The sequence below is a fragment of the Suncus etruscus genome, chromosome 12, assembly GCF_024139225.1.
Source record: "Suncus etruscus isolate mSunEtr1 chromosome 12, mSunEtr1.pri.cur, whole genome shotgun sequence".
NCBI lineage: Eukaryota > Metazoa > Chordata > Mammalia > Eulipotyphla > Soricidae > Suncus > Suncus etruscus.
The window spans coordinates 1378126-1404520 of NC_064859.1; the positions used below are offsets into that span (position 1 = coordinate 1378126).

The 26395-nt window shown below is 35.9% G+C and overlaps 1 protein-coding gene across 1 annotated transcript in view; it reads right to left on the bottom strand.

Annotated features, from left to right (window-relative positions):
* The window catches only part of BBS9 (Bardet-Biedl syndrome 9), a 540357-nt gene that overhangs the window by 281341 nt on the left and 232621 nt on the right, over window positions 1-26395 (bottom strand). The window contains exons 12-16 of the mRNA XM_049784883.1: window positions 23010-23112; window positions 21531-21635; window positions 20645-20659; window positions 8158-8298; window positions 4376-4471 (exon numbers count right to left, since the gene is read on the bottom strand). Of these exons, the coding sequence (XP_049640840.1) occupies window positions 4376-4471; window positions 8158-8298; window positions 20645-20659; window positions 21531-21635; window positions 23010-23112 (460 nt within the window). The remainder of the gene's footprint in view (window positions 1-4375; window positions 4472-8157; window positions 8299-20644; window positions 20660-21530; window positions 21636-23009; window positions 23113-26395) is intronic.

Sequence of the window (26395 nt, forward strand, 5' to 3'; positions counted from 1 at the left end):
CTGAGCTTTAATGCTCTAGATTTTCAGAATGTCTGAATATATTTCTCTTACCATACTAATATCAGAATTTACCTATACTTTCCACACTAATATCAGAAGATTTTTTGAATACCAACAAAGACACATATCATAGTTTCTTGAAATTTTCATCTCCAATGGTCTCTAACAGCTGGTCACTGAAAGTCATACCTTCTCCAATAAACGTTGTTATCAAAAACTATAGGCTCTCTAAATTATTTTTATAAACTTCATTGATTGGTTTTGTGGCCACACCCAGGGGTTATTTCTCATTCTGCATTCAGAAATCAGAGAGATAGCATGGAGGTAGAGCGTTTGCCTCACATGCAGAAGGATGGTGATTCGAATCCCGGCATCCCATATGATCCCCTGAGCCTGCTAGGAGTGATTCCTGAGCATAGAGCCAGGAGTACCCCGAGCGCTGCCAGTTGTGACCCAAAAAAAACAAAAAACAACAACAACATAAAGAAATAGCCAGGCTTGGGGCTGGCAGACTGGGGGACCATATGGGATGCTGGGAATCAAACCATGTCCCTTCTGGTTTGGCAGCATACAAGGCAAATACCTTACCGCTGTGCTATCTCACCATCCCTTCTCTAAATTCTTGACATCAATATTGCACGCATTCTCTGATTTTCATCTTTAGTTTTTCTAGTTCACTTGCTCTGTAACTCCTGCTACTTCACTTCATCCAAACTCTAAATCCACTGAACCCACTATTTTTACAGTCTCCATTTTCTTTCCTTTTTTTCTTTTTGATGCACCATGATTTAGAATCCAGTTAATGATAAGGTTTCAGCAATATACTAGTCCAATACCGTCATCCACCAGAGTTTCAGCTTCCTTCTTCCAGTATCTCAGGATCCCTTCTTGTACGAAAGACCCATTCCTCATCCTTGGAAATCTCAGTTTTGTAGACCAATTCTCAGGCTCTACTGCCTTTCACCATTTGTAGCTCCTTTACTATGTTTCTTTATATCTCACATATGAGAGATCATCGGTATCTGTCTGACTCCTTATGACTGACTTCACTCTGCAAGATGATCTATAGTCTCATCCATATAGCAGCAAACTGCATGATTTGGGGGGGGGGGCACACCCGTTTGATGCTCAGGGGTTATGCCTGGCTACGCGCCCAAATATTGTCCCTGGCTTGGGGGACCATATGGGACGCCGGGGGATTGAACCGCAGTCCTTCCTTGGCTAGCACAGACACCTTACCTCTAGCGCCACCTCGCAGGCCCCGATTTTATCTTTTCTTATAGCCGAGTAGTATTTAACCATAGTGCATCTGGATCTATTCTTGGACACTCAGATTATTTTCAGTTTCTGTTTACATTGTTCATTTGATAACTTATTTACAGTGACCTATCTTATTCCATTAGTCTGTCTACTCACACTGTAGTTGTGTCAAGGCACTGACATATATATTTAGATGAATGTGAATAAATCAGTTAACTATCTGAATGTTTGGCAAAAAATTAGATATGTTAATGTAATCATGGGTAAGAGTTATACTCTAAGAGGTACTTTATCTAAAAAATAAATAAATATAATTAATCAGGACAAAAATATTCCCATTTTCACAAGAAATAACTTTTATCTTTTTTAATAATCTTAAGTGCAGAATCATTATACAACAGATGTATATAATTTCCTAAAGAATTGTTGGCAATGATTTTTTAGTTTAACTATGAAAAAAGTACCAAAATTATTCTATCACCCAACTAAAGATTAACATAATCAGAACAAAATGGTACGAACACAGAAACTGTAATCACACTGAATCACAGAGATCATAAAATATAAAATTCTATTTTTCCCAGAATTGTCTTTGATTTCTCTGCCTTAACCAATTTACTTTATCAATCACCAGTCTATTTATTCCAGAAGTTGTTGCTTTATTAGCAACAGAAACACCATATAATTGTATATAAGAAAAGTGCATGGTCCTTCTTATAATATCTTTATTTTTCAAAAAGGAATTATGTCCTTATTTTACTATGTTTCATTATTATAAAGGAAAATAAATAACCAAATAAAACTTTAAGTGCATAAACTTAAAGTTGGAAGTAAAATGTACTGAACAAACTAGAAATGTTAGAACTTGGAGTGTACTCAATGAAACGTTCTTAAAATATAAATGTAATCTACTAAATATCTATATATACTATATAGATATATGTTTCTCCTCCAATAAGCTTATTGTTACTGAAACACTCCCTTTCCCCTTGAAAAATGCATTATAACTTAGGGGGTATGATTAAAATAGTGTTGAAGTTTATGTTATTTACATAGAAACTTAAAGCATGCCTCCACCTGTACAATGGCCCATCACTGTCCTTATACTCACTTCTAGTCCAATCTTCTTGCCAAAGATCCCACCCATAGCTTTTTATTTGTTTTGTAATTCAAGACCTATAGTTTGCAATTGTTGACAATTTACTTCCTTGTTTTGTCTCTCATTCCACAGATAAGAGAAATAAGAACCAAATAATGACACTCATCTAGAAACAGCTTCATTCTTAACTTTCTTTCTACAAGGTGTATATATCAGTGAGTTTAGCCCTACAAAAAAGAAATCTAGTGATGAGGGAGGAGGAAAGAAGAAAGAGGAAAGAAAAAGAAAGAAGACCAAGAAGAGGAAGTGAAAGAAGGGGGAGGAGGTAAAGGAGGAGGAGGAAGAAGAGGTGGAGAAAGAGGAGGATGAAGAAGAGGAGGGGAGAAGGAGGAAGAAGAAAAGAAGGAGGAGAAAGAAAAAAGGAAAAGGAGAAGGAGGAGAAGGAGAAGGAGGTAGAGGAGGAGAAGACAACAAAGGAGGAGAAGGAGGAAGAGAAGAAAGGAAGGAGGAAAAGAAGAGAAAGAATAAGATGAAGATGATGATAATGACAACAATGATGACAACAATGAAGAAAGAGGAAGAGGAGGAGACAACAAAGACAACGCTGAATCCTCATACAATATACCCAAATCAATAAAATGTATACACATGTTAAATTGCAAGTGAATTCTATAATTACTACCTGTCATTCTACAGGGCTAGTCTGGGCAAATATCATGCAATCTCACCTTTATCTCTGCCAATACCTAATCGTGGCTAAAGGAATATAAACATACACAAATAATTAATCCTAATTTCTATATTTTCTAAAGCCTAGATAACCATACTTTTATTTCAGAAACTTTAAACTCCTCTCTGAAATTTCTTAATTCCAAAACTGTAACTTCATGTCTCTAATAAAGCAGAATTCTACCTTACAAACTTTTATGCTCATATACTCAAATATCTAAAGTAAAATATTAGTTTTAGTTTTTAAGCATTTTTGAGGTGATCGTGATCTGTGACAGTGTCTTCAAAAACAACCTTAAAACTTAAAAGCACAGAGCTGTAGAGATTAGTACAGTAGATAAGGTGCTCACTTTGCATACCGCCAATCTACTGTATTTTCCGGCGTATAAGACGACCCCCTCATTTTGCAGTTAAAACACAGGTTTAGGCCTCTATTCGCTGTATCAGACAGAACGTTCCTGTGCTGCAACTGTATGAACCACAGTGATCTAATCACAACAAGCAAAGGTTCAAAGGTTAGACTATAATAGACTTCCTCTCTGACTCTGGCCAATCTGAGCATGCTTGTTACAGTGTAGATTCGGGGACAGAACATTGTTCTAATTTGCATGCATCCAAAGCCTGCTTGGATTGGCTGAGTCAGAGAGGCGGTCTGAGCAGCCTTGCAGTGATTGGTCCCTTATCATAGGCACCTTTTCTGGCAGTTCCCTGGTGGCGTCAGTTAATCTCCCCCACGACATGAACCAAACAACACCCCATCCTCAGACCCTAGCACTGAACCACCAACACGGTTAGCTAGGTTTTGCCAGAAGCGCCCGAGATCTCCTGAGTACTGTTTGGGAGTTCCCAAGAAAGAGATTTGGAAACTCTGCGGCCTGATTTTTTTGTTTTTTGTTTCGCTTAGCAGCATATTGAAACATTTTTCGGGATATACTCGGCGTATAAGACGACCCCGATTTTCGGTTGACTTGTCTTATACGCCGGAAAATACGGTAGATTCGATCCCTAGTTTCTCATATGATTCCCCAAGTCCACTAGGGGTGATTCTAGAGCCTGGGCACCACTGGATGTGACCTTCCCCCCCACCCCACAAATATGTTTAAAAGTGGGTCTGAAAGATAGTAAGGCAGGTAGGATGTTTGCCATTTCAGCAGCTAACAGGGGTTTGATTCCTGACACCTCATATTGTACCCTGAGCCTACTAGGAGTAAACCCTGAGCACTGTAGATTTGGCCTATGAACAAATAAAAAAAAAATCAAAGCTATAAATATCCTGGTTTTACTTACGAGAGGTTTTGGAAGCAAGAACAGTCACTTGGGAACCTCCTAAGAAGCGAAATCCCATTACATTCACCTGATCATCTTCTGACTGATTGGCAAAACCTAAACGAAAAGGAGAAATAATCTACATGAGAATAGGTAAAAACTTTGCTTCAGGAGTCGGAGAGATAGTATAATAAGACATGGCAGACAACCCAGGTTCAAGACTCAGCACCCCATATAGTACTCTAAGTCCTGCCTGGAAAGATCTCTGAGTATAGAAATGGTAATAAGCCCTAAGCACCACTACAAAAACCCTGATTTTTTTTGCCCAAAATCCAGGGTGGTTGCTTTTTTTTTAATGTGCAAGTTGTTGTGCTAGTTATGCTCCAAGAAAGTTGTATCTTTAAAAAAAAGAAAAGAAAAGATAAAATGAATCTGTGTTTGAGCATTAAATAATGTATTAAAATGTATCAGGTAAGGCCTGAGCAAAAGTACAATGGGAAGGACACTTGCCTTGCACACAACTGGCTGGGTTTGCTTCCTGGCATTCTATATAGAATCAGCCAGCCAGGAGTGATTCCTAAGTGCAGAGCCAGTTGTACCTCAGCATTGTTGGATGTGGCCCAACAATGGAATGACAGACAATCCAGAGGATAGGGCTTATGACTGCTCATTCCTGTAACTCCAGTTCAAACCCTGCACCTCATGGTTTTCTGAGCATCACCAGGTGAATGAAGTCCAGGCCGGGCAAAGCCTTTGCATTGAACCTCCTAAGCCACTTAATGATTGCTGGGAGATTACATTCTCTCAAGAAAGTACCAGAAACAAATAAAAGTAGATATTTATAATCTTAAAAGAGATGCTTCTAAACATAATGAAAGCTTGAAACCATAAATAATTAGTAAAACTGAGTTATATATTAAATATTATTTAAACATATAAACATATTTAGCAATATTTAATAAATATAATAAAATTTCTATCCTAACAATTTATAATTATACTTTTTTTAAATAAGCCATTTTTATTTCTAATCATGTTTTGTTTTTTGGGTGTTTTGTTTTTTGGTTTTTTTTTTTTTTGGTTTTTGGTTTTTGGGTCACACCCAGCAGCGCCAGCGCTCAGGGGTTACTCCTGGCTCTACGCTCAGAGATCGCTCCTGGCAGGCTCGGGGACCACATGGGATGCCGGGATTCGAATCACCATCCTTCTACATGCAGGCAAACATCTTACCTCCATGCTATCTCTCTGGCCCCTCTAATCATGTATTTTTAAAATAACTAGTAAATCTCTGTGTTACCCTGGGTATAAATCCTGAAGTTGGACATGTAACTAGATACAACTGTTCTAGAAGGAAGTTTGGCATTTGAATAAACGTCTCAAATGTCCATCCTCAAACGATAGTATTAGTTTTCAAGTAAGTTCTTCAAAGAGAAAGAGAAGACCAAATACCTTCATGTATAAGATGCTTCCCAATGATAGCAGTAAACATAGTCATATATTTAAATATCACTAAATGCTATCATTATTATATGTATGTAAAAATTTAGTGTAAAATTATGATTTTTATGGAATAAAATTAATGCAGGCTAGTGTAATATTTCTTCCTAGTCGCTTCCTCCTTAGCCTTTTTGAATATAAAATTTTTTCATTTGCATATAAAATTTCACCCTTTGCATGTAAAATCAAAAGGTACTTTAACTTTTCATATATGTAATTTACAAAAAACAAATGGGAAAAGAAAATTTAGGAATAGTTTAATTTGTTTTCTACAAGACTCATTTATTTATTTTTTTTTTGTTTTGTTTTGTTTTTTGGGCCACACCCGTTTGATGCTCAGGGGTTTCATTATTTTTATTTTTACAATGATTAGCAGTAGCAACTTTATCTGACATCAACATATCAAAGACTTCATATACCAAGAGTTAAAAAACACTACTTAAAATAAATATAATTTTTATAGTATAATTTATTTTATAAGTAAAATAAAAATAATTATATTATTCAAATTCTAATGGACAATATAATCACAAACCTATGAACTCCAAGAGAGAACATACTATATCACATACATTGGATCTTGGGAAAATTTTTCATTGAGTCCCATTTCTAAAGTGATTAAGAAGCACTTATATACTAGTAGGTAAAGATTATCAGTGAAATCAAAACAATTGATGCCCAAACCAGGAGGAAAATAGTGGAGGGGAACTAGCTAGGCATTCTTTAGTGTATTTGTCTTATCCAATAAATATACCACAAAGATTACCTCTCTGGTGAAAAATATGTATTTTCATTCAATCATTGTGGAATTTTCCCTTTTATAGAAAAACTCAATCCTTTAGAAATCAATGACTAAAAATATTTTTTCAAGGACACTAAGAAATTTGGTGTTCAGCATAAGTTATTTTATTCTATTAAGTATAGGAACCCCAATGAACTATTGTATTTGTTTGAAATGTCATAAACATACTGCCTCCTACATTTCCATATTTGCTGTAGGAAATAGATAGGAGAGAAGGGAGAGGAAAGGCAGGGCAGGGCAGGGCAGGGACGAAGGTAATGAAAGAGTTAAGGGAAAATGAAAAGGCCTTAGTGTGTGTATGTACATTATATATATGTATATATATATATATACATATATATAATGTACATTCAAAACACACTGAAGACTAGCTTATGATAAAAAATTTAGTTTGGGGGCTGAAGCAATAGCATAGCAGAAGAACCCATGTTCAATTCCCAGCATCTCATTTGGTCCCCAGAGCCTATCAGGAGTAATTTCTGAGTGCAGAGGCAGGAGTAACCCCTGAGCTCTGCTGGGTGAGACCCCCCGAAAAGAGAAAACATTTAATTTTGGATAGTTTACATATTCACATGAGTTCTTTTTGGAAATCATCAAAGACTTAATTTAATGAAAAACAAATTTCAAGCACAGTTAATAACACAAAAGCTGACATCACAAATTTCTAAATTATGTGTGAATACTCTGTATTCTAAATCCTACCCACTAAAAAGGGTGAGAGGACACATCTCATAGCCAACAGTGTTGATTTTTAATAAGAGAGATTTAATAACACATTTAATTCCCAGATTTAAATAAATTCACCCATCATCAAGAAAGTTCATAAATGTGACATATTAGAAATTCTGGCTATTAAAGATGCTTTACCCAATGAAGACCACCATTTTCTAAGCTACTCAAAAAGAAAAACTCATGCTTGCCATAAATCACACCCTATCAAACTCCTGCCAATATTCCCTGTGATATTCAAGGTTTAAATCTAATTTCCTTCTAAAGGATAAGAGGCAGAGAAAGAGCCTTCATTCAGCTGTGAGAGAGGGTGAAATCACAAAGAATACCTACTTATGAGATTACTTTTCAGGGCCATAAGAATATACTTTAGAAAGGTAGGTACTCAAAACCCTGCAATAAAAATGAATAATATTTATATTCTAGAAAAAGGATATGTCCAAAAACCTACAATAAAGATGAATAATAAATATTTACATTCCAAGTCCAAAATTCCACTGCTAAAAAGAAACATTTAATGTTATCATTTCTGAATACTGAAGCAAAATAATGATTATACTAATTTTGATCAAACTTAAAAGGGGCACTGTTGTTGATATAAGCTATTTAACTTCGAACAGATAAACAAGAGGGGAAAACCCTTGAGACGTTTTTATCTTCTAACTTAACAATTATCTGATAATTACCCCATCATTAACTACTGATGAAGGATTCCATTCTAAATTCTTAACATTTCAGACTTTACTGACATGTGACTTCAAAAGTCTTGTCTTACCCGGAAAGAGACTGAGAAGGCTGACAGGAGATCTATTTGTATCAATAGTCAGCTTGTGGCTTGCAGTCTTGGAGGGCTGACCTGGTAAGCATATTAACTTCAAGGGAAGTCTAAATTTACATTGGATAACTCGAAAAATACCTGAAATAAAGAAAACCAGAGATATAGTGTAGAGAATAATTTGACCAAAACAAACAAGCAAACAAATTGTGCTACTCATACTTTGAGTTGAAGTACAGTAAGTAAACTACACCAACTTAAAAAGCTGTTTCCTGACCAATTCAATCAGGATAAGTGAGATAACTGCAAAGAATTATTACTTACATTTTAATTATCAGAGCAAATAGTGAAGGGGCCAGAGTGAAAGTACAGTGGGTAGGGTGCTATCCTTACAAATGCTAACCAGAGTTCCAGCCCCAGAATTCCATATGATCCCCTAAGCCCTGAATTCAGAGATCAGAAGTAATCCCTATGCAATACCAGGTGTGATATGATAACAAAGAGAAGTACAAGCTAAAATTAAATCTCCAAATGAGCACATGCATGAGGGATATGAGGTCTCTCTTGAATAGCAATAGTATATTCTTAAATCATCAGAGCCGAATATTACATAAACATTACATACACTTACATTATTCAATTTAATCTTGTAAGACCTTTAGAGTTTTATCCTCAATCTAAGACTACAAACAAAACTGAGCAAAACTAAATGAAATTTATATAAACAATGTTCTCTATGAACACATCTACTCTTTTCTCTACTCAAATATTAACATTTTAGGTTTATTATCTCCATGAAGATTCAAATCAGATTAATCATTTTTAATAAATTATAAGCAAGATAATAAAATTAGCCCTAATTAGTTCATAATTAGTTCCTGTCCATTTTATATTTCAATTAAAATATTGTTGATTACAAAACTGATCATAATTTCCCTGAAGCCTCTCATCCCATCTCAAATCTGTCTGCAGAGAGGGAACCCTCCGGTCACCTTGTGGTGACCCTCTTCCCAAACTGCAAGAAATTTTATCATACAAAGACATTTCAAACTATTCAAACTATTCAAACATTTCAAACTATTCAAATCAGTTATTTCAAGGCCGATAGGATCAAACATTTCTTTTTCTTAGAAAATATACAACTCAAAACTCAGTTGAACAAACCAACTAGTTGGCAGTATTTTTTATCATACTTAGATAATCTTGTATGTATAGGAAAATAACCTATATATATATTATATATATAACCTATATATATATAAGCTGATATATCTAGAGCCACATTTTATACAACAAATTCAATATATCACTTTCTTAAACCATCTGAAACTCCAGTACTCTGATTCACTAAATGCAAAGAACAATAGAAAAACTAAGGAAGGCAACTTCAATTGGGGATATGGAGAGAACCGCTGGAAAATTACCAAAATATGTGACACTTATAGATGAGGACTGAAAATTAACATTTAATATTTTAGCAATAGAAATCAAAGAGTCATTTGCCTGAAAAATTAAGCAAACTATATGAACAATTCAACCAACTCAAAGAACTCTTTCAGAAAATGAGAGATCCATACGAATGGAAATGAAGAAACTGAAAAACATGATAGCAGAATTCTACAGGTGGAGAATAACAAAGAAAAACTTGAAGACAAATTACAATACAGCATTGATAAGGAAGTCAAAAAAAGAAAGGAAAGAGAAAATGGAAGGTACTTAATGAACAAAGGCAAAAGAAATAATCTCTGAATTATAGGAATACTAGAAAAGGAGAAAAAAGGAGGAGGAGATGAAAAAAGTAGTGAGGGAGATATTAGCAGAGAACTTTCCCATTCTCTGGAAAGAGGCTACTTTATAAGTCCAAGAGGCAAAAGAGTGCCACACAAAATAGACCCTAACAGAACAATACCAAGACATATAGCAAAACAACAACAAAAACTGGAGGGATGAACTCTTTAAAGCAGTAACAGAGAAAAAAAACTTTAAGTATAAAGAAAAGAAAGTAAGACTCAAAAATAAAATCTCTCATTTGAAACAATTCAGGCAAGAAAAGAATAGAATGACATTCAAAGTACTGAATGAAACTTTCAGGTTAGAGTCACTACCCAGCAAATTGCTCATTTATATGGGAAGGAAGGGATAAAAACATTCTCAGACAAAAAAGAACTCACAGCATTCACGATAACCAAATGAACTCTAAATGAACTACTCAGAGATCAATTATATAAACCAAATGCCCAATTGTAACAGCTACAAAGCTACACAATTTAATGACACAATAGCCCGTTCTGTCAATAGTTTCCTTAAATATCAGTGGACTAAACTCTCCCATCAAAAGGCACAGAGTGTTGGATCAGGAAACAAAATCCAGACATCTGCTGCTTGCAGAAAATACACTTAAAAGTTCAGCATAGACACAGGCTCAGAGTAAAAGGATGGAAAACAATTATACAAGACACTGGGGAAAAAAAGGTGGGACAGCCATATTTATATCAGACCAAATAGCATTTAACCTCAAGAAAATACTAAGAGACAAAGATGACAGTCACTATTGAGCAGGGGAACAATAGACCAAAAAGTTGTAACTCTGATTAACATTTATGCACCAAATGTACAGTCAGCAAAATATATAACACTTTTGCTCACAAACCTAGAGAAACAGATGGATGGAAATATGATACTAGTGGGAGAATTCAGCATACCATTATCGCCACTGGACATATTCATTAGGCAGAAATTAGCAAAGACATAAGAGCCCTATAAGAAAAAACTAGAAGAATTGAGATTAATGGAACTAAAAAGGGCCTTTCATCCTCAAAATGACGATTAGCTATCTCTCCGGCCCCGAACAGACATTCTTCTCAAGTGCACATGGAGCATACTTTAGGATAGAGCACATTTTAGGGCACAAGTCTAACTTACATAGTTGACAAATATAAGAAGTATACAATGCATCCTATCAGACCACAGTGCCACAGAGATCAAGATTTGTTGTAAAACGAAAATGTAGGAAAAAGCTAATATTTGGAGACTAAACAGCATGTTGTCTAACAACAGCTACATCAAAGATTAAAGCAAGGAAGAAATAGAGATTTCTTGAGATGAATGATAATGAAGAAACAAATTATAAAAATCTATGAGACACAGAAAAAACAATAATTAGGGGAAACTCATAATAAAAAAGGCCTACGTTAGGAAAGAAAAAAAGACAAATTTAACAACCTCAAGGCTCATCTTAAACATATGGAAACCAACAGCAAAGGAATTGAAACAAAAGTAAAAGAAATAATAAAATCCAAAGCAGAAATCTATAGAAAGAAAATAATACAAAGAACTGATGAAACCAGGAGCTAATTTTTTGGAAGAATAAACAAGATAAACAAACCATTGGCAAGACTCATGAGAAAATAAAGGGGAAATATTCAAATAAATCAAATCAGAAATTAAAGGGGAGAGCTTATAACAGAAACCCAAGCAATCCAAGGTATCATGAGAGTTTATTATGAATAACTGTACTGTGTTAGCTAGAGAACTTAGAAGAAATGGACAGATTTCTGGGAAAAAAAGACAGTCTCCCAAGATTGAAGGAAGTAGAAACCCTAAATCCAAGTAAGGAAATTAAAACAATAATTAAGAAACTCCCCAAGAATAAAAATCCAGGACTAGATGAGTTCATGGGTGAGTTTTATCAAACATTCGGAGAAGAGTTACTACCAGTGATCCTTAGACTCTCCTAAAATATCAAAGAGAAAGGAATCCTCACTAATACCTTCACTGAAACTAATATCACATTAATATCCAAAGCTGACAGATATACTGCCAAGTAAGATAACTACAGACCAATTTCACTCTTGAACATTGATGCAAAAATTCTTCACAAAATCTTAGCAAGCAGAATCTAACAACATATCAAAAAATATAATATATCATGATCAAGTGAGTTTCATCTCAAGGATGCAAGGATATTTCAATATATGCAAATATATCAACCATATATCACATATTACTTATCAGTAAAAGGAAGAATAAAAAACACCTGATCATATCAATTGATATAGAAAAAGTATTGGACTAAATACAACACCCATTCATGATGAAAACACTCAGCAAAATAGATGTGCAAGGAACCTTCCTCAAGATAGTAAAAGCTGTCTATAAAAAAGCTCACAGCCAACATTATTCTTTTTTTTTTTTTTTTTTTTTTTTGGTTTTTGGGCCACACCCGGTGACGCTCAGGGGTTACTCCTGGCTATGCGCTCAGAAGTCGCTCCTGGCTTGGGGGACCATATGGGACTCCGGGGGATCGAACCGCGGTCCGTCTCCTAGGCTAGCGCAGGTAAGGCAGGCACCTTACCTCCAGCGCCACCGCCCGGCCCCCAACATTATTCTTTTTTTTCCAGCCAAACATTATTCTTAATGGGAAAAAACTGAAAGCATTTCCACTAAGATCAGGCACTAGGGAAGGATGTCGACTATCTCCACTCTTATTCAACCTACTATTAGAAGTCCTATCAATAGCAATCAGACAAGCGAAGGCATTCAAAGGAATCCAAATTGAAAAAAGAGGAAGTCAAATAACCTATTTGCAGATGGCATGATGTTAAACATCAAAGACCCTAAAGAGTCCATAAAAAAAGCTCTTAGGAACAATAAACCAATACAGCAAAGTGGCCAGCTACAAAGCTAATACACAAAAATCAGTTGCATTTCTTTTTTTTTTTTATTTTTTAACCCCAAACCCCCATCAGTTGCATTTCTTTATTCAAATAACAACTCAGAAGAGAAAGATATCAGAGTCTATCCCATTTAAAATAGTGTCTAAAACTGTAAGTATCATTCCTAGGAATCAAATTAAAGAGAGGTAAGAGAACTATACCACACAAACTTCAAAACACTTTAGAAATAAACTGAAGAAGACCCTAAGAAAATCAAAGAATATTCCAATCTAATGGACTGAAAGAATCAATATTATCAAAATGACCATCTTACCTTAACTACTACATAGATTCAATGCAATCCCTATTCAAATTAGAGCAACGTTCATCAGAGACTTAGCACAATCAATTATAAAGTTTGTGTGGAACCATAAAAGACCTAGACTAGCCAAATCCATATTAAAACAAACAAACAAACAAACAAACAAACAAAAAGAAGAAACTATGAGGCATCTCATTACCCAATCTGAAGCTCTACAACAAAGCCATAGTGATCAAAACAGCATGGTATTGGAACAAAGACAGACTTTCAGACCAATACTCAGAACAGAATAGCCAGTGACAAGCCCCCAAGTATATGGTCAATTAATCTTTAACTAAGGAGCCAAGAATTTGAAATGAAATAAAGATAGTCTCTTCAACAAATAGTGCTAGATATAGATAGCTTCTTCAACAAAACACGTGTAAAAATATTAAAGATTGATCCATATCTCACACCTTACACAAAAGTCAATTCAAAGTGGATTAAAGAATTTAAGATTAGACTTGACTCCATAGGTTTCATAAGGAAAACATAGGCAGAACACTGCAAGACTTCAAAGAAGTCTTCAATGATAGGATGCCAATGGCAAGAAATATAGCATAAATATATATATATTTATATATATATATATATATTCATATATATATATTCATATAGAATATAAATATATGAATAAACAGGACTAATCAAACTAAAGTTCCAGTATGGCAAAGAAACACAGGTTAAAATTAGGAGACAGCTAACTAAATGGGAGAAAATTTTTGCACTCAACATAACAGATAAAGGTTTGCTATCTATTTGGGATATACAAAGTACTCACAAAGGTTAACTCCACAAAACCTAAAAAAAAAACATCAAAAACAGGGAGAGGAAATGAACAAACACTTTTCCAAGGAAGACCATCAAATGCTAACAGACACATCAAATGCTCATCATCAATTATCATTTGGGAAATCCAAATCAAGACAACAATGAGATATCATCTAACACCAGTGAGGATGGCACATATCAAAATACGGGGAACCATCTCTCTTGGCAGAATGTGGTGAGAAAGGAACTCTCATCCACTACTCATGAGAATGCTGCCTGGATTAATCCCCTATGGAAAAACAGTATGAAGAACTCTCAGTAAATTCAAATCTGACCTGCCATATGACTCAGCCATCCCTCTTTTGGGTATCTATTATCCCCAGGACAGAAAAACATTCATCCAAAAGGATGTATGTAAATAGCTATTCATTGCTGCACTCAGTACAAGACTATCCACCTAGATGTCCAACAACAGACAAGTGAATCATGAAGATGTGTTATATATAGAATGGAGTACTACATGGCTGTAAATCAGAACAATAAATACAGATGATATCACTTATATGTACTTACAAATGGTATTTAAATAATTACATGAAGAAATGCAATGGTCTAAATGAGAGTTGTCTTTAACACCCTTAGCCTCAGAGTATAACAAGAAGAAAGAAGTTGAGTGGAAGAGGAGAAACACAAATATGAAATGATAGGAGCCAGGGACCAAATGGTCTCAGGTGTATTAATAGTGTAGTAAAAGGACAAAACTAAATTTCCAAACTAAAGCCAACAACAATGGAATCAAGAGACCCAAACTTTAACTCTCTAAACTTAAAATGGTTCTGTTATATTGGCAGACTGGGAGGCAGGAGTGGTGGGATGGGACGCACTTAGAGAACATTAGTGAATGGAGATTGACACTGGTGGTGGGAGTGGCCCTGATTCGTTGGATATCTGAAACTAGCAAGAACTTAGTAAATCACAATAGGTTCAATAAATTTAAGTTAAAAATACATTATCATATGAATTAAGTTTTTCTCAAACCATCTAACTTTACCCATCACCATTTCATGCCATTTTGAAACTCTTACATTACTATTCAGTTAGCAAGCTTTATAAAATGTATTCAGGAATACCAAAACAGGTAACTGAATAAATAAATAACAAGAAAGAGTTTTATGTCAGAAGTTTTTTTAAAGCACCTCATTAAGTCTTTTTTTACATATAATAAAAAATTTAAAATTTATGCTTTTATTAATAAATTTAGACAAGCAATTCCACAGCTTTGGTTTATCTTCCCCAATATTTTATAACTAACTTTAAATGAAATAGGTGAAAGATAATTATAGAAATCTATATTATGGTATAGGAACAAAAATTTTAAATATTTTAGCCTATTTGAAGGGTCCTACATCATAATTATACCAATTCCTTACAGGGGAGTCCATTGGTATCTTGTAAATAAAAAAAGCAAAAGCTGTTGAAATATGGGGGACATGAAAACCCAGGGCACCATCAACAGAATTAGCTCTAAATTTTGTTTATGACAATTGAAGTTGAAGAAGTTATCCCAAATGCACATTGAGAGCACACTTCAAGGACTTCTCAAGGATGGTAAGAGATCCTCAAAAATGTCAAGCACATTGATATATGAGGGCAATTAAATTCTTTTTCAGAGCATGTGGAGCATATTTGTTGTTCTCATCAAAGTAATCTATTCTCCATCACATTTGACATAGTTCACATTTTGCTCATAACCAACAGATGTTAAATTTGCTTCTCCTGGAAGCCTAGATGTGAATTCTAACTGGTGCCTCTCTAGAAAAGTGCCAGGGTATTATTTTCTAATGTTCTGTGAGTTCTCAGAAGCATGTGTATTTGTACTTCACAATGATGATATATTTTGATTCAAATATTATGGCAACATGATCCAAGCTAATGCTCAACTATCAATATCACCACATGAAAATTTACAAAAGTTTTCCAATTTCAAGGAAATTTCCATAAATCTCCCAAACTAGTGAAATATATCTACTAAATTTGTTTTCTCTATAGCATATGAACTGAAGCCTCAATTGATAGCTGCAGTCTGGAAATAACAGAAAAAAGAAAGGCTATTTCCACTAATTTCATATTTAATAAATAGAGTACTGAAAAAAGCTCCATTTTTGTCCATTCTGCATATATACAGAAGTTGTCTATACTTTCAACCAAATCTGAACTAATTGTTCAGACAAAATCCATCTGTAAATATTCTTTTAAAATACTGTTAAAACTATCTACTTCACTTGGACCTCTATTCCTAAGCCCATTGCTAAATTCTTCAATTTAACCATGTTAGCATTGTTAAAAATTATTTAGCATTTTTACAGATTATTGCCCCAAATCTCCTAGAACTCAGAATTTAAAAACTGTTGGTGTATATGTATTTGGTAAACCTAAACTACATTGATATATGAGGTCAATTAAAAAGTTTTTCAGAGCATGAGAGCATATTTGTTGTTCTCATCAATGTAATATATTATCCAATTTCTAAACATAATACAAGCATTAATATGCCCAGGAAGGGGTCAGAGCACTACTACAGCTGGTAGGGTATTTGTCTTGCATATGGCCAACCCAGGTTCTATTCCCCGCCTCCCATATAGTCCCCTCAGTGTGCCAGAGGTAATTACGGAACACAGAGCCAGGACTAACCGAGGAGTGCCACCAGATGTGGCCCTAAAATGAAATATATCAAAAAAAGAAAAAGAAAATTCCAAGAAAAGAAAGAAAGAAAGAGAGAGAGGGAGGAGAGGAGAGGAGTGGAGAGGAGAGGAGGGGAGAGGAGAGGAGGGGAGAGGAGGGGAGGGGAGCGGAGGGGAGGGGAGGGGAGGGGAGGGGAGGGGAGGGGAACGGAACGGAAAGGAAAGGAAAGGAAAGGAAAGGAAAGGAAAGGAAAGGAAAGGAAAGGAAAGGAAAGGAAAGGAAAGGAAAGGAAAGGGAAAGGGAAAGGGAAGGAAAGGAAAGGGAAAGGGAAAGGGAAAGGGAAAGGGAAAGGGAAGGGAAAGGGAAAGGGGAAAAGGGAAAGGGGAAGGGAAGGGAAAGGGAAAGGGAAAGGGGAAGGGAAGGGAAGGGAAAGGGAAGGGGGAAGGGAAAGGGGAAGGGGAAGGGGAAGGGAAGGGAGGAAGGAAGGAAGAAGAAAGGAGAGAGAGAGAGAGAGAGAGAGAGAAGAGAGAAAGAAAGAAAGAAAGAAAGAAAGAAAGAAAGAAAGAAAGAAAGAAAGAAAGAAAGAAAGAAAGAAAAGAAAGAAAAGAAAGAAAGAAAGAAAGAAAGAAAGAAAGAAAGAAAGAAAGAAAGAAAGAAAGAAAGAAAGAAAGAAAGAAAGAAAGAAAGAAAGAAAGAAAGAAAGAAAGAAAGAAAGAAAGAAAGAAAGAAAATGAATTTGGGCTCAGGGCTATGGTACAGCAGGCAAACTACTTGTCTTGCCTTGCCTTGCCTTTTGCACATACTGACATGGGTTTGATCCCTGCCAGCCACATGGGCCGCCAAGCACCATCAAGAGTAATTCCTGAATACAGAGCCAGGAATAACCCCTGAGCAACACTGAGTATACCACCCCCAATCATCATCATCAAAGTTCAATCAGGTCAGCTAATGACAATATCACACTCAAGGGCAATGCAGTTGCTAAGATTTCTAGAAATCCAGAATCATTTTTCTCTCCAGAAATTATACACCTATTACAAAGGACATTTGGAAGACATTACTTTGAAAAATAGTGACACTGATACTTAATAAAATAATTGTGGCTATTTTTTAAATGATGACAGCTTGAAAAGTTTTACCATTCCAGGGGGAAAAAGTAAAAAAGATCTTTCAGAAAGTAAGTAAGGGAAGTTTATTGTTAAAAAGAAAAATAATGTATTTTGTTACATCCCATCAAATTAAAATTAAATCTTTACCGTGTGTTTAATCTTTAGTGTTCAATGTGAGTTTGTCAGCGATACACCTTCGATACGGATACACTTTTGAAAATAAGTGGAACTGTTTATTTTGCCACTAAACAGTCTTCAGAATATGACTGTATCTAACAGCTTGACACCAGAGACAAGCAGGAGAATGTATGTGCATGACATGCACTTGTAAAGAAGGAATAAATGACAGATAAAGTTTTCAAAGCTGCTCATAGGACATCTTCCAACTTAATTGAATAAAAATGGAATAAAAAACCTTCTTGACCATCATAATTCTACTTACCATCAGCAATAGTGTCTATGGGTAGCTGGCAAAAATGTTTCTGTATCAGGTTAATTCAATTTTCAGAAAGAAAATAAAACTTGGCCATTTACAAATACTCAAATATTGCCCTCCCGAATAATCAGACTATACAAATAGAAACACCTCTCCTTCAAACATATCCTCCCCCCTTCCTAGCTTACTACCCAAAAAGGGGGGAGGGGTGGAGAAATGGTGCAAGCAGTAAGGCATATGCCTTGTCCACGCTAGCCTAGGACGGACCATGGTTGGATTCCCCCAGAGTCCCATATGATTCCCAAGCCAGGAGTGATTTCTGAGCACATAACCAAGAGTAACTCCTGAGCATCACTGGGTGTGGCCAAAAAACAAACAAGGAAAAAAATGGATAGTCACAACTACTATGGTGTAAGTAATCAGAAAATTACTTAATATTTAGAAAATTTGCATGAAAATCTCTCTCGACTTTTTTTTCAGGAAGATAATCCTAACTATGCCATGTCCATTCAAGGGCCCTGTGTTACAGTTCAGAGAGAAACCAGCATGTATGTTAAAAAGAAACAGATAAAGAAAGTAGAAATACAGATCCGAGTAGAATAAACTCATGTCTATCATACATATCTACATCATGCCTTTCCATCTCTTTCCAGAGGCCTGCTAGAGTTATTTCCTAGTGAAAACAAGGAATCCTAAAGCAATGGCAATGTCTGGTAGCCAGAATTTCCTTGATCTCTTCCTGTTATATCTGGCTATGTACTATGCTCCATCTGCAGTCATGTTTTACACTGTACCATTAATGCAAAAATAATGGAGACTAACTCTTATAGGACAACATAAAACCGCACGTGCTTCTCTTTTTCCACATGTAAAGCAGGACTGCTTATCTGTAACATGGCCCGAATGATCATGCCAATAAAATGGAGCAGTCTTTGAAATTTGAAGACCTGGATGGAAGTAAGCAAGCCGTAAGTGGCACTAAACTCATTTCTTACCTATTAGGTGAGGCTGAATATTTCAATGCTTATCCTTAAGTTTAATTATAATTCTGAATATACCATAAATGCTACCAAAACCATAATTTATTTTATACTGAAATATTTAAATGTCCATTCTTGGGTGACTGTTTTGATTTGGACTGAATTTAAACTTAGAGGATATACATTTTGGGGGGGAACCACACTTGTAAGTACTCAGAGTTTACTCCTGGTTCTGTGTTCAGGGATCACTCCTGGTAATGCTCAGGAATCCATATGAGGTGCTGGGGACTGACCCCAGGTTTGCTGCATGCAAGACAAGTGCCTTACCTACTATACTATTATTCCAGCATCAGGAATATATTTTTTATAACCTTTACTTTTTCTTAACTTATAACAAGTAGTTTAAATATTAATATGGGGTTTTGATAAGTTAGTGCCAAATCTTATCAGTTATGTATGCAATCATGAAACTGAAATATGAGCATTCATGTTTAATAATCAGCTATTTTTCATTATCAGAATTATTCAATTATTTTTGTTGTTACGCTAAAGACTCCCATGCATTAGAATATTTCTCATAGAAATACTATGCAACTCAGGTTGTTGTCATTACCTTAACTAAACTTCTGATTATTTTATTTTTATCACTGATTAATATAGTTAACTAAAATTTACCTTGAGAGATTTAACAAAGATGAAGCATCGCATTAAAGAAATAGTAGAGTGGGAGGTATGCTAATCACATAGTTTGATAATGCACACTGTAAGGGCATAATATAAAGTTCAGTCTTAGACACACTTTTAAAAATGTGAGCTGCGGGGCCGGAGAGATAGCATGGAGGTAAGGCGTTTGCCTTTCATGCAGGAGGTCATCGGTTCGAATCCCGGCGCCCCATATGGTCCCCTGTGCCTGCCAGGAGCAATTTCTGAGCCTGGAACCAGGAATAACCCCTGAGCACTGCCAGGTGTGACCCAAAAACCAAAAAAAAAAAAAAAAAATGTGAGCTGCAACCCCCACTAACTGTGCAGGTCAGGGAAAATTTGGCACCAGTTTCTTATATAACTCCACCATCACAAACATCATCAGTGTCCCTGCCTCCTGTTCCAAAGGATAACACACCTAGGTTCATGGCTTAATACAATAACTAAAATATGGAAACAAAAACCCAAACGCCCAACTATAGAGTCAATTACAGAGGAATGAAATTTGAAGTTGTGGCATATAGACTGTGCAGCTCTAAGAACAAAACCATGTGATTTGCAGCATCATGGATGGAACTAGAGGAGCTTAATTTTTAGTCAAAACTCTAAAACAACTATTAATAAATGACAAGTCCCTATGAAGGCAACATCAAAACAACTAGTCCATAAAAGAGGTTTGTGTAGTTAAATAGCATAGAAGCAATTATATCCATAGAAGCGATTAATATCCATCCATTGGCCAAACTTTAATTCTGAAATTCAGTTTTCTTCTAAGTTATATTTTTGCTTACCTTCAGGATTTCGATCTATCCGCCAAGAGCAATGGAGAAAGAGGTAGAGAAAAGAATGAAACAAGTTATCAATGGTAAAATTATAATAAAATTATATATATATAAAAAATTATAATAAAAACTTATTGCACATATGCTTAAAATTAAGGGTAAGGAGGAAACTCAAAGGCTTAGATGAAATACCAGCTTTACATGGACTAAGACCAACTTCAATCCCTAATCCTGCACAGCCCTGAGAGCAGCTTTGGAGGGACTATGTTGGCCCTCGCTTGTTCCCTCCCTGGAACCAAGCCTGGAACCATCACACCTGTCTGAGAATAACCGGAATGACCCGCATGTCCCCTGAGCTACAATGCTCAAACCAAAGAATCTGCTGCCCTCCACCATTTTCCCAGTGCCCCCAACCCCACTCACACCACTGTAGCAAGTTCTGTAGGTCAATTCTAATGTTTATTGCCTTTGACCTTTTTTAAAGTGACCATTCACTATTTTTATTCTATAAATCAATGTTCAGCACCTAGGCTTGGTAGGAGTGGAGTGGGGAGAAATAAAATTGGATCAAACTAAGTTAAAACTTAAAATAAATGAATCTCAACTGGGCAAAAATAATCTTAAACTAAAAATTATTTTGAAAAATATAGGTCAACGTTTAGTAGATCTACTCTTAAATAATTAAGTGTGCTATTAATTTAAAAGATGGAATCAAAGATTTTATGTGAGAATCAGCTAAATATCACTAATTTCTCATATATAAAATGAATAGAAATACAGTATTACTTAATACTTAGTTGAATGATATCTGTCACTGTATTTCCCATCTTAAACATTTAAATGTTTAACTCTGAATGTTTGACTTCAAAAAAGTCATTAGGTTTATAATGTTTACCTGTTGGTCTGGAGTAAGAAACAACAGCATTTCCTTCCAACTCAGAGGGTGTATAATTTCCTTTCAGGTACACAGAAAAGACTACTGTTTTAAACATATCTGGTGCTATAAGTAACATAAAAGTAACATGTTATATTTTTGTTCAAATATTATTAACAGATGTTAAAATTAAGCATACACTGCATGCTAGTTAATGTCCTATATGCTGTACACAGATTGATTCCTTTAATCTCTACAACATCTCCATAAATTGGCCACTATTCTTATTCCCATTTTTAGTGGCTGAAGAAAAAAGTCACAGATTAAGGTCTTTGCCCCTAGCCACAGAGTGAGAAACTAGGACTACAGATAAGAATGGCCAACACTTTGCAGAAGCATTACTTCTCTTTAATGAGACAAACAGCTGGTATGAACAGAGAAAAACACTCAAAAGGGTAAGATAATAGGCAGGGAAGTACAGTAAGCTATTATGGCAAGAACTTAAACTACAAGAGGAGTTGGAAGGGATTATATGGATATGACCATAATTAAAATGCTTCAGTTTGTCAGATTATACCATCTCCTATATTTGTATATTTGATCTGCACCATAAGTTGTAAACTGGTACAATTAATGGTGAGGAAAGTCCTTTACAAGACAAAATGGAAATGGTGAAGAAAATTCAGAAAGTAAATGGATTAAAATAAATTAAAAACACTATAATTATTAAGTTCCCACATGCCAGGCACTCAGCAAAGTGTTGGTTATACAAAGAGAAAGAGAAAGAGATTTTTGTATTCACGAATGGGAGTAAGAGCCTCAACAGAACAGAACAGTGGTAGTAAATACAGACAGACTCGAATGATCAGCAAAACTAATGACAACATGGATCTGAGTGGTAGGGGAATGACACATTCTACACCAAGAAGTCGAAGAACTGCCATTTATAACATAGTCCCAATTTTAGACATTATCTATTATAGGTATCAAACATAGACCTGTTTTCTATCCAAACTTCAAAAAGTCCCACAAGACCATTACCATTGGTTCCTTTTAGGAGATTCAAAAAGTCTGAGGCTTCAAAGTAATGAATAAAGTAGCCTGTCCAAGGTCACACATCAAATGAGTGCCAGAGCCAAGATTCAAATTCAGGCCAGACTCCAAAGGCAATATTCTTTCCTCAGACATTACTGATTCAATAAATAGGTCACTAGAGGAAAACCAATAAAACACACCTCCCAATTATAGTATTTAAGTACAATTACAGGTCCAACTAGTTAAGGAACACAGTTGGCAATCTGCAATTACTTCAACTAAAAAGCCATTCACTGAATATACTTGCTTCACGGTAGAAAGGAAGAACTTAAGTAAAACACAATCTTCTACTTCAGCAAAATACCTATCTCTCTACTCAAATATGAACTATATCCATAAAATAAATACAATAAAAACTAATCTAAAGTCACTTCATACTGTGATAGATAAAACCAAAATACCTACCAGTAAGTTCAAATGTGAACTGATCACAAGTTAATGCCAATGGTGAATGCACATAGACTGAGAGTTTGACTTTTTGCAATGCCACTCGATTCTGCAGCGTGACCTAAGAAAATAGACATTGTTATTAACAAATACATATTTTATACAAATTTACAGAATATCACAATTACTATAAAATTCAGTTGCAAATAACTAAGAAATCTCGTCTAACAGGGGTCCTCAAACTTTTTAAACAGGGGGCCAGTTCACTGTCCCTCAGACCATTGGAGGGTCTGACTATAGTAAAAACAAAATTTATGAACGAATTCTGATGCACACTGCATATATCTTATTTTGCAATGAAGAAACAAAACAGATACAAATACAATATGTGGCCCGCAGGCCATAGTTTGAGGACCACTGGAAAAATAAGTGTCACACACCACCTGAGCATGAGGATTTCGTTAAAAAATTCTACTTAGTGAATAATGGGCAGAGAAGTACAATAAATTTCCCCAAAAGAAAATAAATGAGGGGCTGAAGTGGTGGCGCAAGCGGTAAGGCGTCTGCTTTGCCCACACTAGCCTACGACAAACTGCGGTTCGATCCCGGTGTCCTATATGGTCCCCCAATCTAGGAACGATTTCTGAGCGCATAGCTGGGAGTAACTCCTGAGCATCACTGCTTGTGGCCCAAACACAAAATAAAAAAAAATGAATAAGATAAATGAATCACCAACAAGCACATGGGGAAACTGTATTTTTAATCTCCATAAAATACAAATTAAAACTACAATGCGATACCACTACAAACCAATAAAAGGCGAGACTGAAAGAAAGGACATTAACAGAGAGCCAGACAGAGTAAAAGGGGTAAAGTGCCTACCTTGCATGTGAACAACCCACCATCAGAAGAGAGCTCTGAGCATAGAGCCAGGAATAGTCCCAGGCATGTGCGCGCACACGCACACACGCACACACAAGGTCAGGAATAGTCCCAGGCATGTGCGCGTGTGTGCGCACACACACACACACACACACACACACACACACACACACACACCTGCAAATGCTGAGGTCAGAATTTGCTTTGGGGCCAGAGCCATAGATAGTAGAATGGTAGGGCATTTGCCTGCATGTGTCCAACCCCTGATGGACGCAGGTTTGACTCCCAGCATCTATTCTGGATCCCCATATCTGCCAAGAGCGATTTTTGAGCACAGACCTGAGAACTGCCAAGCATGGCCCAAAAATCCAAAATTAAAAAAAAAATTTTCCCTAGGAAATGAAACTCTTTTCATTCACTCTCTCCCTTAGGTGAAGCATCATTAAAAATACGATCCACCTAGACCACTCCTAGGAATATACCCTAGGAACACAAAAATACAATACAAAAATCCCTTCCTTACACCTATATTCATTGCAGCACTATTTATCATAACAAGACTCTGGAAACAACCAAGATGCCTTTCAACAGATGAATGGCTAAAGAAACTGTGGTACATATACACAATGGGATATTACGCAGCCGTCAGGAGAGATGAAGTCATGAAATTTTCCTATACATGGATGTACATGGAATCTATTATACTGAGTGAAACAAGTCAGAGAGAGAGAGAAAGATGCAGAATGGTCTCACTCATCTATGGGTTTTAAGAAAAATGAAAGACATTCTTGCAATTATTTTCAGAGACAAAAGAGAGAAGGGCTGGAAGTTACAGCTCACTTCATGAACCTCACTACATAGAGTGATGAGCATAGTTAGGGAAATAAATACATTACGAACTATACTAACAATGAGAATGTAAGAGGGAAATAGAAGCCTGTCTAAAGTACAGGCGGGGGTGGGGTGGGGAAGAGGGATATTTGGGACATTGGTGATGGGAATGTTGCACTGGTGATGAATGTTGCACTCTTACATGACTGAAACCCAACCACAATCATGTTTGTAATCAAGGTGTTTAAATAAAATGTTATTTAAAAAACAAACAAACAAACAAAAAAACCATTCAGCTCCAAGGATCTTCATTGGGCCAAAGTGCTCACAGACACAAATTTCAGAGGATCAAATATAATGCATAATAAGGATCATCTGACATGTTCTATCTTCAGATTTTCATAGCTAAGACCCACCCTCCTTGAATAATTTCCTCTGGAAGATTCTCCGTGTCCAGATATATAGGAAGCCAGGGTTAGCACAGCCACAGAGGATGGTGGAACAATTAGGCCATGCATCTCTGGGGAAGCTGTGGGTGTTAGTATTTTTTTTATATTCCCACAAAATTTCCTAGATACAGCCACTAATGGGAACCACTCTTCACATTGTACCTTTACAATGAAGAAGTTCATTCTAGTTACCAACAGAAAGTTTGACAAAGAAGTTATTCATAATTACTTCACCTACAGCATGAATATCAACCTTTTTTAGAGCAACTTTCTGTAGTGATTATGCTAGATAATTATTTACATTCTCTCACTTAATCTTCAAAACATTCTGAAACAGGTACTATCTCAATATATCATTTTACAGATGAGAAAACTGGGTCAGAACACTAAGTCACATGGCCCAGTTCTTCTGATTACAAGTAGGAGAACCACAATTTAACTTCTTGCCAGAATCCAGAGCCCATGTTCTTTTTTTTTTTTTTTTTTTTTTTTTTTTTTTTTTTTTTTGACTTTTGGGCCACACCCTGTGACGCTCAGGGGTTACTCCTGGCTATGTGCTCAGAAGTCGCTCCTGGCTTGGGGGACCATATGGGATGCCGGGGGATCGAACCGCGGTCCTGTCCAAGGCTAGCGCAGGTAAGGCAGGCACCTTACCTCTTGCGCCACCGCCCGACCCCAAAGAGCCCATGTTTTTAATCAACTGTGGCCAATTCTCAAAATAAATCTGCAGATGAAAAGGCAGCCCTATTTTACACGTTTAAAACAAAGATTCAGAGACGTTAAATAACTACGCAAGAGCATGGAGTCAGGAGAGCTTAAAATCTAGGACCCGAAGCATCTCAAGAGAGCTCTGTTTTAAAAGTGAACATGAAAAATCCTTAAAGTAGTCATAAGCCACTTGTAAAAGAGCAGACATTCTGACTCGAACTTGGCCTCACAGTACAAACTTGGGCAAGAACGACATCATTTTACATTGTTACAAGAAGTGTTTGCATTTGGTTTGGTTTAGATGCCTGGTCATGATTGTGCCCATATACAGATTTATTGAGCCCCAACAATGAGCTAGGCACTTTCAAATTAGAATCAAGGAGATTTGTGACGAAAATAACTACAGTAACAAAGAAGAGTTGTGTTGGAGCCAAACATTTTTTTAAAAAACGAGTTAAAGTCTTGGCTAGGTCCTAAACCTCATATTTTAAAAGAAAAATAATTATAAAATATTAAGGGGAAAATATAAAATGT